We start from the raw sequence: 12,466 nt of genomic DNA, 5'->3' as shown, positions 1-12,466 counted from the left end.
TGTATGTAATTAAAGTATATCTAAAGCCAGAATTATTTTCTTATATTGGGAACCTTGGTTTTATTGCAGTACGAGTACCCAATTGGGAAAACTTGCCCTCTGGTTTTTGTCTTGGGGACCAGTAATAGGAAATCCAATGTTTTGCAGAATTTACCAAAACAGCAGGAGACAATTTCTTGCAGCTGGGACACCTGTTTTAATATAAAGAGTACATTTCCCTAGAGACAGTTGGAAATATTGGCTTTAAATATTCTTTAACTATATTGTGTCACTCATGACAAGGTCTTTTCCCTTACCTTCTTGCAACACCAATGTAAAATAGCTAGGATAAAAGGTACTCTTGTGAAACATTCCACCTTCCCTACAGGCCCTCATTTTTTTTCTCAGCACCCCTCCACGTCCATGTCCCAGGTGCAAAACCAGTGGACCAAGAAAGGACCTGACCAATTTGTTTCCTTTTCAAATTCCTTTGCCTTGCTGCCCTGTTCCAACCTACAAAATGTTACGGAACTGGAAAAATGTTAGGAAAGGCAGCCAAAAGCTTGAAGTCACTCTTCTCAGCAGGTTTGATGAGGGTCCAAAAGTATAAAAGCAAGGGTAGGCATGACAGGCATGCAACTAACATTTTTTTTTTTTTGTTTAGCAGATATACCCTCCTTGTCTTAGTACATATAACTTATAGCACTCTTCAGTTTTTACACTATAGTGCCAAGGCCCATGTTTTTAAAACAGCTCAGATATATACCCTGATAAGCTGTTAACATTTATAAAGGAAAAAAAAAAAGATCCTTTTCCTGTGCCTTATTTTGCCACATTTCTGAAGGAGATATACTCCGTGGTTAATGTACGGAAATAAACTGACAGACAGATACGTGCAAAACCTTAAGGAAGAGAAGAATATATATACACACACATACATATATACATATATACACACACACACACACACACACATATATATATATATATATATATACACACACACAGACTTGCACTTAGAAGTTTGCAATCAGCCAGATTTTTTTTTTTTAGAAATTGAAGTTAACACGTTACAATATTTAAACAATCCCCTATTTGCTGCAACAGCTTTGTAGTCTATTGTCTTTATTTGAAGATATTTTGCGAAACTTTAATTCTCCACCTTTCCCAGTTCTTCCATAAAAAATATACCTGGCTATTGGGGAATTTTTTCATATCTTAGTTTACCCTAAGTTTAGTAGGAAAAAGACTACACACACGTCAATTTTTCTATTTGTTTAGGCTTCGATCAATTACATCAACCATAAAACTCCTGAATTCAACTGTCCAAAAGTAATGATATGATAGAAACAAAAGAACCTTTGGTTAGAAATGTTTTAACCAAACCTTGTGATGAACCGTCTGGTTAATTATACGGTGCCATTTGTGCACATTTCCCTCCAGAACTATAGCAGCCAAGGACCATTCCATTGGCTAAGCAAATGGCATCAAGCATACAAAATACTGTACCTTCCCCTACATGCTCTAAGCATCCCAAACTTTTAGGACTCGCCTGTGTTCTTTTGTTTATTTTAACATTCTTTTAACTTGCCAGTGTCAAATAAGAATTATTCTTTGAAACCATGGTAAATCCAGGAAACATTGCTTTGCAAAGAGATTATGTGCTGGCATAACTGTGCCAATATTTATTAGAGGATCTGGATATAACATTTTTTCATTTTGAAATGGAACGTGGTAGCATAGATAGAGCCAGCCAACATAGGATTTATTTTTGTATCTTTTATGCAGCCAGCTTGTAGATGCTGGATGCACAAGCTAGACTCTACTATACTACCTGTAAAAATAAGCATACACTTGAAGCCAGCTTTTTAAACAAGAAACCAAGGTTATTGCCATCCCAATTCAGAGGTGTTTCAAGGCACAGAGAACCTGGCTCAAGTTTCCACCTTGGTCAGGGATTATATTTCCTGTACCACATATTCTTGGGTGGGGATGTTGAGCACCTCTTCTTACCAAAAGAGATCTTTCAGTAACTTTACAATTATGTGTGAAAAAATACCTGACATATCACAATATACAGCAATAATGGATTTTTAAAAACACCTAAACCTTTCATTATTAAAAGCCATCTTTGGCCTTCAGTCAAGTTTACCACAGCTGATGACACCAGATCACTTCACCTGTAACCAATTACTTGTTTCCGCATAACTTTTTTTGCAGGTCACAGGGTGAGAAGGAGAACGCATGTCAGACACTTACCCTAGCTTTCAACTTGGATACAAGGTATATTCCTGCTCTTCTATAGATTTATTTTCCACATCAAAAGCCTTGCTCTAAGTAAGTGTACAGTAAAATATCTCTGATGATTGTCTCAAGCTTCCTTGAGAAAAGCCAGTTAGGCGAAACGCATTGGGTTTGAGAGACTGATGGTAGTTAGCAACCATTTCATGAAACATAATACTTCGGCAGGAATTTTGTTTTACGAGACTCTGCATATACATGCAGAGGTATATGTAGATGTATATGTAGTTGAATAGATAAAAAATACCTGTTTAGTTTTCTATCCCATACATGCCTGCCTATATAACAGTGGGGCAAGGGACTATCTTTACCTGTTTTGTAACATTTGGTGAAACGAACCATCGCTTAGAAATGTGTTACCAATGTTGTTTATTACACTAATTAAAAAAAAAAAAAAAAAAACACTGACCATTTTATATAATCAATAGACACTGGTGAACATAACTAAACTGCACAGACACCAGGTTTTTCAGGGCTCATCTCTGGTTCCTGGAAGTAGATGCTGATCTGAATGATGCCTTAAAAAACAAAAACAAAAAAAGAAATTCCACAATTGGGTCGCAGATAAAGATATTTCCACTGGAAAATGCCAGGACAATTTTGTATTCAATAGTATTACTAGTCCATAATAATCATTGAATTTGCCCTGTTCTATTTAAAGAAAACCATAAACATGTCAAGAAACAACGTTATGCCTTCTGCTGGTTACCTGGCTTTGAAAAGACAAAAGTAACAAGGGCCCACATAACCCTCTTCCAAGTCCTCAAATCATGACAAATAAACACTTATCTATGCAAAAATAACACAAAGAATGTAACACAAGTCTTTTGTTCTTTTATTAGTCCGTATAATATTACAAGTATTTTTCACCAAACCTGTAAGGTTTTCTCTTTTACGATTTTTTTTTGTACAGTTGTATTATACATAGAAACATCAAAAAGAAAAGTCTGATAAAATATACATGCCACAGCAGCAGAAATAAGTTTTTTTTTTGTTTTTTTTTGCAAACTAGTTAAAAATTATACTTTTGCCCTTTTCGGTGTAATATACAACTACAGCAAGAAGAAAATAATATACAGTGTGTAGATGTCTCTTTATTCCTCTTTTTAGATATTTTCCACAATGGAATAAGGATTCCATTTAGTTTTTTTTCCATATTCTGCAATAAGCTAAACTTATTATATGGGTTGACATCCTTGTGGAGGAGCAACCCTCCATTATTTTGCTGGTGGCCTATTTGGCCATCCTATACAAAACGAGTCGGAAGACCCATCTTTTTTCCCCCCAAACACCTTCTGGATTAATGCTATAACCCTGGTAAAGTGGCCAGCAATGATACGTTCCTCTGAAAAACTAAAAAGCACAACTATTTTACCTTTCCAAAAGGTAACCTTCCACCACTCCTGGTGAGGGTGATCCTAACACCTCTTCAGACTGCTGCTGCCCTAGCTTTAGGTCTGATCTCAAGACTACTAGTAGCCGCCACCCCATTGGTAATATCCACTAAGAATTTCAAATGGTGCCGACAGACCTTTGGTAACTACATTGGTAAAACTAAAGAAAAAAAAAATTGTATGACTTTAGAAGGTATACATGTCAATTTTCCCCCTGGTCTTAAAAATCGGAGGTTAAAGTTGAAAAACAATGGAAGATATGGGAACACTAGGACAACAAACTGACCTAGAAGTGTGGTCCAAAGTATCCTCATCCCACCTTTAGGGCACATTTAAAGTTTATGTACTGCATTCACTGCCCATAACACCCGTGACCAGGCAAGTTCTAATGCCCTTCTTCTGTGCCAAGATCTGGTACAGTTGTGAAGTTCATCAAGGCAGTCTCATGTCCCATGGCTGGGAGGGTGTTGAAAGTCCTGGCCTGAGAAAATAGGGTGAAGAAGAGGGTGCAGGTGCAAAGCTGTAGCTGCTGCAGCTGTGCCCGGCCGAGGAGCAAGCAAAGTCGGATATAGGGCATGGGGTACATGGTGAAGCGTAAGAGGTCCAGCAGGATGGAGAGCAGAGGCTGGGATTATGTGTATGGGGTGGCTAGCTAAAAAAGCAGCCGGATGTGCTGGGATGAGAGAGTGGGTGAGGTGGGAGAGTGAGATGGGTGCTAGATGAGGTTGAGGGATGTGGTGGACCTGGGCCAGTGCCTGTTGGTGAGGAGGTATGCCAATGGCTGCAGCAGCTGCTGCATGCTGCAAGATGGCATGCTGCACAGTGGTTATAGAGGCAGCAGACACTGGAGGTGGTGCTTGCTGAATGTGAATAGGCTGAAGGGCAGGTGTTGGTGTCTGTAGAGCTTGTGGAACTGCCCCCGCTGGGAAACTCTTGACCTGTTTGGCCAAAAGCTGTTGCTGTATATGCTGCTGGGCTGCTTGTTGTAGCTTACTGTACTTCTCCATTTCTTCAGGGGTGAAAGTGATAGGCTGGCTCTCCAGAGGTGCCAGAGAACCTTCATCCTCTTCTTCCTCCACCGCCTCCTCTTCATCTTCACCTTCAGTTTGAGTGGCATTTGGATCCACTGTGATAGGTGGGTACGTTGGTGGGTGATAAAATTCACCCTCAGGTGGCGGTGGCATCATCCTTCCATGAATTGGTGGAAAGGGAAGACTACCATTACCTAAAGAGTGTGGTCCAGCTCCCTCTGCAAACTCTGGAGGTGGTGGTTGGAAGCTGACACTGCCCTCTGCTGGCAGATGTTCTGCAGTTGGTGCAGGAGGCTCTGGGGGTGGAGTGTTGTCCACCTGTGGGGGCGGTTTAGTGTCTTTTTCCAGCTCCACATCTAGAGTAACAGAAGCCTCCCCTGAATCGTTCTCTACTTTCTGCAGACCTGTGCTCTTAGAGCCTGCTGGTAATTTGCCTATCATTGGCAGTTGTGCAATTTTATTACCAAGAACGGGTGGTAATTTGGGACCAAAATATCCCTGAGGTGGGTCTTTTACTTTAGCTCCTGGTTTTGGGTTTCCATCCTCTGTAGAGCCTGCTGCCTTTTCCAAACGGCGCGACTGAATTTTCTCAAGCAGTTGTTTAGCTGTTAGAGAACATCGGCCAGAGTCTTTTTCATTGCTTTTATGTGGTTGGTTAGAGCTACTAGTTCCTTTTGAATCTGATCCCCGACTCTCCGCTCTCCGGTTTCCAGAGCGAGCAAAATGGGGTGACTGAGAACGGTAGATCTTAGAACGATTAAAGTCCCGCCTAGCATCCCGTCGGGTATCTACACTGTCCCTCCCGTGTGATCCTCTTCCTGAATGACTACGAGCACTTGCGCTCCGGTCCCTACTATAGCTGCGACTGCGTTTCCAACTGTGACCAGTTGTGCTGCGACTTCTCCTCTTACTCCTACTCCGGCTGCTACTGCTAGACCTTCCTCTGCCTCGACTCCTACTTCCTCTCGAGCGGCTTCTACTTCTGGAACGACTGCGGCTGTAATCAGAAGAAGAGTATTTATGCCTAGTGGAATGTCTCTTAGAAGCCACAGAATCGGAGTCTGAACCTGGTGACCGCCTTTTGGATCGTCGCCTGGACCCACTGCTGTAATCACTATAGTCACTGTCTGAGTAACTTTGATTGCGACTATATCTACTTCTATCTGTGGAGCCACCTGAACTAGATGAATAGGACCGCCGTCTCTTTCCAGACCTTGACCGACTTCTGGAGCGGTCACTAGTGGAGTCATATTCATCACTATATCTAGAGGTTGACTTTTTCCTTCCTGCATCATCTTCACTGTCATAGTCCCCACTACTGTGTCGGTTTCGAACCTTGTTGGGTGTATTTCGGTGTGAGGAGGAGGAAGATGATAAAGGAGCAGCAGCAGAAGGTGGAAGTGATGATTTAGGTTCTGTTTTAGGCTTTTTGTTTTCAGACTCTTTGGAGGAAGTAGGAAGGTCCTGTTTTGTAGTAACATTCCCAGTACTGTCCTCTTTATTCACAGACTTTTGAATGCCTAAGTCTTTAGTGTGGCTTTTCAAGGCAGGAGACGGACTGGGCTCAGGATCTTCTACCTTTAACACTGCTTTGGAAGAACTTTTTGACTTCTTGTGCTTATGCTTCTTCCTCTTCTTCAATTTCTGTTCTGATCCTTCATCTCCTTCCTTATGTTTCCGCTTACGTTTGCTGCTTTTCTTGTGCTTTTTTTTCTTTTTGTGCTTGTGAGACTTTCCTGTTGATTCTTTGTTCTCTTCAACAGATTCGGGTTTTATATCACCGAGAGGTGCAGAGGAAGCCTTGGATTGGGCCCCACATGTAAGTGGCATTGAGACACCTTCCTTTTTTAATGTAACATGGTCGTTGCCTGCCCCAGTGGGAGGTAAGCAGTCTTTGTTAGTGCCTGGGTTGTCTTTCGTCTTGCCAGACAGCTTTCCTTTGTTGTCTTTGTTACGGGAAAGTTTGAAGTCAAAATATAAAGGGTTACAGCTGTAGGAGATGGAAGGCTCTGCTTGGGTGAATATCAGGAGCTCGGATGGCCACTGTAGAGTGGTGCTCTCATCCTTGCTCAAAACCGGAAAAAAAGGACCAGTTGGGTGCTTGGGACGTTCTGGCTGTTCTTTCACAGGAGTTGGGGATTTCTTGGGAGGGTCCTCATTTGAATTAGTGTTAGGCTTCTCTTTGCCTTCATCTGTCTCTCTCTTGTCTGACTTAGCTAAGGTTGGAGAAGGACTATTTTCCACTGCTGAAATGGCCTTTCCTTCACCAGATATGCTCTTATCCCCTTTACATTCTGTTGGTTTTGGAGGCTTGGTCTTGCTGGGAGCAGGCTGTTTCTTCTCTTCCTTTGAAATTTCACATTCAATCTGTGTTTGTTCTGTGGATCTCATAAACAGGAGAAACTGAAAATTGGGCTTTACTTTGCAATGAGAGGGTGGCATATAATGATAATAGTCTGACTCCCCTGCCTGACTACATCTTTCTTCCCGTTTCATCATCTTCAGTTTAGATAAGGTGTTGGCGAGGGAGCAGCCATTATCTCCCTGACCTTCCTCTTCCTCCACTTTAACTTCAATATCTTTACTGCACTCTGCTTCCACTGGACTTTTCAGTGTGTTCATGGTATCAGGAAAGGTTTTGTCTTCTTCCTTGTCTTCTTCTGGTGTTCCCACTTCCTCATTGTTGTCCTTGAACACAGCTGCCGAGGACTCCAGCTTTAAAGGTGTTTTCTTGGCAAAAGAGAAAGAGAAGCCGACCTTCTGAAGTAGCGAGGAACTAGCTGGACTTTTAAAGCCAAACGTAACTGCTGGAGCTGTGGGTTGAGTTGGGGCAGAGGACGTCTGAATTATTTTTTCCTCCTGAATGTGTTTTGGGCTAACTTGGGCAGCTGAACTTGTGCTGATGGGCATCTCTTCGTCTTCTAGGCCTTCTTCATCCACTGCAACTGTGGTAGCTTTAAACATGGGACCACTTCCAGGTGCACTACTTTAAAGAAAAAGATTGAAAAAATTTACAAACTCTTAAAAACACATTAAGCTTCTGAAAGCAGTGCAAAGAAATTAGTGATGACAATAAAATAAAAAAAAGACAAAAATGACAGGGTAAATCTTAAAGCCACAGAAAACAGATGCCACTTCTGTTTGCCTACATTAATATCCCATACACTAAATACTTTTCTATGAATATTATAAGTACTATGCAGACAACCAAAAAGCTCAGCTGAGAAAACACTCATCTGGTTTGATCAGCTACCACCTCCATGGTTTTCTGTACGGTACCTAAATGAAGATCAACATCTCAAGTCTAGGGTTCAGGATAGAGTTCTTTTATTAAATTTTAAGGTAAGAATTGGAATTTACTACATTAATCAAAGCAACAAATAGATAATTTTAATAGTTTTACCTCTCAGATTGTTTCCTCTGCTCTGCCAGTTCAAGCAGACGTCGTAAAGCTTTCTCCTGCTTGCGCTCATCTTTCCGTGACCGTGAAGAAACATTGCGAGCAAACTCCCGTTGCTTCAGATCTTTCAGCCTCTGCAATGTGGACAAAGACATTATTGTTTTTAAAAAAATCTTGGGATAGATTTTTACAAGGGATTGTTATTATCTGCTAATGTATGAATATATCACATGCTTAGTTTGAATTGTCCAGATCTGACAGAATTTTATATATATATATATATATATATATATATATACACACACACACACACGCACACACACACACACTGCAAGCTAAACAAAAAATCCTTTTGTTTGCAGACCCATTGCTTAGATTAAACCAGTTAGAAGGTTCACAAAGCAAAGCCGCCCAACTGGTTTACCAATCGCTTCCAGTGGCAGTATGACCTCTGTACATAGCTTATGCTTCACTAACACATTGCGTGGTTTTCACAGTTTGAAAAATGCCACAGATTTAACTAATGTAAATGTGTCAAGAAATATGTCTTTTCTTTTTAATTCCTGATGATGGCTCTACAGTGTTATGACAAAAAAGCATGCCAATAATGACTCTGTAAGCAACAAATCCAGAAGATGAAGAGGACTGCAAGATCTGTTAAAAAAAAATTGATTAAGCTAAAATTAAAACTTATGAAGCAGTTCTGAGTAACTCAGCAGTATCCATTTCATGATAGTTTGTTGTAGTATGACACAAAACTTCTAAGGAACTAGAAAGGCTGCCTAAGCTGAAATGCTCCAAGGCAATTTGGGAGCAATGTTCTTTTCCCATAAATGGATACAACACTTTAACCTCCTCACTCTGAAGTTCCAGATTTAATCCTCTGAAAGCATTATACCTACTCGTCTCTAAATTAGCAGAGTATTATTTTGAATACAGGACAAATTAAGAAAGAAAAACAGACGTAAAACATTAATAAGGTATGCAAGATACCTAATCCTCAGGGGTGGGGAATAGTTCAGAATTAGAAGGAAAACAAGAATGTTGCCAAAGTGAAAAAAAAAAGCAGTCAACTAATCAAAGGACTGGTAAGTGGCAATATAATACAATTTAAACAACACTTTAAATCTTTATGGGGTCTGCCACTGTTGAGATCTCCTTCTAAAATTTCAGTTGCCTATCTGTCCTGGCATAAAAAAGGTCAATAAAAAACGAAAAGGACTCAATTGTTAGCTTTCAAAAGAATTATAAATTCCCTACATTAAAACATGCCTGCTAATATTTTCACTTTGCACCTTTAGTATACAATGTGTTTTGGTTACTTGAATTCTGGGCTATGCCTCACACCTCTGAGACTTGGCTCAAGTCTTCATTGAGAGCCTTAGTTACCAGTAAAGTACACTCATTGGGAAAAGAAGCAACAAAAATAGGTCACTTCAGGAAACAGGGCTCCCTCTTCCAAGTCAGAATTTAAATCTGGAAATAAAAGTTTATCCAGCACAAAAAATGCACACCAAGATTGTGATTTAACAGGGAAATTGCTTGAGACAAAAAAAAAAATCTTGAGAGGAAAGAAAAGGGGGAAATTTAGACTATATTAGGTGTATTTTTATACTCAGCTAGTTTAGGTACCTGAAATTTACTTTGTGCAGTGTCATGCTGGTAAGGATAAGGAACATTAACTGAAAGATGAGCTCTTTGGTTTGCTGCTTCTATAACTGTAGAAAATCAGGTTTACAGGCTGGCAGTGCAAAATCAGGACCGAAAATAAATCGTTTGGCAAGTAAAACAGTTCTTATATATGCATTTCCTCAATTTATTAAGCCATTTGCCTGGGATTAGGAATTGAAAAATCTTTCGGGATGGGGAAAGGGGTGCAAAACAAAGCTTATCATACAATAGGAATTTAGATATATAAATTCAGCTGACTGATAACTTTGAACAAAGTTCTGCCTTCACTTTACCTGTTTGTGAGCGTGGTCATATGAATTGATGTGGTTGTCAAACTCTTGGTGTTTCTGATACTGCTTGTCACATAACTCACAATAGAAGTTTGCACGCAGCTCCTCCAGAGCTTTCGCTATGGCTTTCTCTTTGTCAACAAATTCCTGCACAAACCAAAGGACATCAAAATTTAGGTATAACTCTTGACAAGCCATGCTGGTGTTTAGAATGTTGTTCACAGCTAGAGAGCTATAAATTCCAGTGTCTGGCCATTAGATGTCAGTACAAACCAGTGATCATTACTTAACAGACTCCTCTGGAAGTCCCACACTTCAAGCTTCACATAGAAAGCAAGACAAAGGCAGCTATAGATCTAAAGCCGAACAGCTATAAAGCACATACTTGGAAAAATGGTCTAATCTAACACACACACTAAGCTAACACCACTAAAGTTGAGAAAAATAGTGTACAATGCACCAGTGGATAGTAATAATTCATGAAAGGTAACTTTTTCACTCAGATTAAGATTAGTGCCCTATGGGGAAATAGGAAATGGCTGTGAAAAATCCAAGTAGATGGCATATGTGATTCTGCAAATCCTTTGGGAGCAATAATTAGCACCATGCAGTGCACGCTTGAAAAAAAAATTGGAAATTGCAGTTCGAGAAAAGTCATTGACTTCATCCTTTTTTAGGACTGCCATGACAGTTTACTTAACATGTGGGGAGCTGAAGAAGTACTAGCCCCTATATATTATATTAAATCAAAAATAGCTTGATCATTAACTCCCGTACATCACCGTCAAACTCTTTCCTGAAAGGTATTCATATGAAAGAGGACAACTTTGCTAAACTATTACAGACTGATCATGGATGTCATATGTTCTAGTATCTACATGAGAGTTTCAACATTTTTACCCTCTTCCTGTAGAACCATTTTACTCTGGAATGTGCTACCATTGTTAATATATTTCTTAAACCACTAGAGAGCTGGAACGACAAAACATATTCCCACTAGTGGATTATTATTGGAACGCACGAACAATTCAGACAGACTAGTGACAGCTGATTTCAGCCTGCAACAAGTGACCTATAAATCTCTAAATAGAAAATAAGTCATCACTTAGGGAACTGACCACTGGCTCACTTCACCTAGAACAAAGGACCCTAAGCCCTAGTTTGTAGTTTAATCCCCTCTAGTGCTTAACAAAACTGCACAGTAATTATAACTAGGGGTATACTGCATTATAGTAGGGTTATTACTTAGCACAACTTCGCCATCTGTACCTGCTCTCTTCAAACCTATAGCATCTGACATTTCCATGTTTCAAATGCACAATATCCACCCCCTGCAATTTTTTTTAAATGCTCTTTTTTTTTTTTTTTTTTAACAGTATTCATTGCTATTGACATGAGGGCCAGAAAACAGAACTACCAAGCCTTTCATACACGGTTTCAGCCATGGAGCTCCTGAAGACTGCAGGTTTGAGTTTTAGAGCGTCACATCTGCCAAGACATGCAAACATCTCAAGATTCAGAGAATTTGCTTTGAAAGTTAATGGGGTTTGGCAGGTATAATCTAACACCGACACAGGACATGAAAACACCAACATATTCAGAAAAGTGTGAAACAGAATACCTTGTATTTCTGTCTTAACTCTTGTGTATCTTCCTTTTCCACCTCCAGCACACGTCTTCGCTCAGTGGCGTCCTCTGCATAATCCAGCTGGTAAAAGACACCAAAAAAACATTTCTTTATTATTATGTATCTGTAACTTAACACAGCTTCTATGAAAAGTGGAAATCCTTTACAGTCTTGAGAAAACAAAATCCTACAGTTTTAGGTTCAGGGCAAAACAAATCACCTGGTAAAAGGATTTGAATCCTCTGCTTTCAAATTCCCATTTTCGATTAGGTTAAGGTCTGGATTTTTTTAGCAATTCTGTTGTAGGTTTGCTGGTGTGTCAGAGAACCTTGTTCTGTAGGACTCAATCTCAGCTAAGCTTTAGCTGTCATAGAAAGACTTACATTTGACTCTAGAATACTTTGGTAAAAAGAGGAAATTATAGTTGAGACCGTGACAGCAAGGTGCCAAAGTCTTGTGGATGCAAATCCAGTTACAATTATCACCCTTTCACCACCACCCTTCACAACTGGTATGATGTGTTTGTGATATTCACATAGATTTAAAGAATAATCTGGAGTTAGCCAAAATAACACAGAATCATATTATCTGAACTTTACTACTATTATCTGAACTTTGTGGTAAGTGCAAAATATAATGAATGCTCTTATTTTTGGTTCTTACACCAGATATCTATACGAACCACCAACTAAAATGTATATTAAGTCTAACGATGCTGATATTGCCAAAGGCCTCTTAAATAAAAGTTATTTGGTTGTCAGACTGTTGTCAAA

General features: G+C 39.7%; 1 protein-coding gene across 9 annotated transcripts in view; it reads right to left on the bottom strand.

Moving 5' to 3' along the window:
- Positions 1–3,094: 3,094 nt before the first annotated feature.
- Positions 3,095–12,466, bottom strand: part of GPATCH8 (G-patch domain containing 8) — a 40,423-nt gene continuing 31,051 nt past the window's right edge. For all 9 annotated transcript variants that reach the window (XM_072414637.1, XM_072414640.1, XM_072414638.1 and 6 more), the window contains 4 exons: positions 11,688–11,774; positions 10,070–10,213; positions 8,109–8,239; positions 3,095–7,691 (listed from right to left, as the gene is read on the bottom strand). In XM_072414637.1, the coding sequence (XP_072270738.1) occupies positions 4,118–7,691; positions 8,109–8,239; positions 10,070–10,213; positions 11,688–11,774 (3,936 nt within the window). In that variant the 3' untranslated portion in view covers positions 3,095–4,117. The remainder of the gene's footprint in view (positions 7,692–8,108; positions 8,240–10,069; positions 10,214–11,687; positions 11,775–12,466) is intronic.

This window comes from Pyxicephalus adspersus, chromosome 6, assembly GCF_032062135.1.
Source record: "Pyxicephalus adspersus chromosome 6, UCB_Pads_2.0, whole genome shotgun sequence".
Taxonomy (NCBI): domain Eukaryota; kingdom Metazoa; phylum Chordata; class Amphibia; order Anura; family Pyxicephalidae; genus Pyxicephalus; species Pyxicephalus adspersus.
Note: the sequence above shows the minus strand (reverse complement) of the source record. Positions and strands in the feature narration are given on the sequence as shown.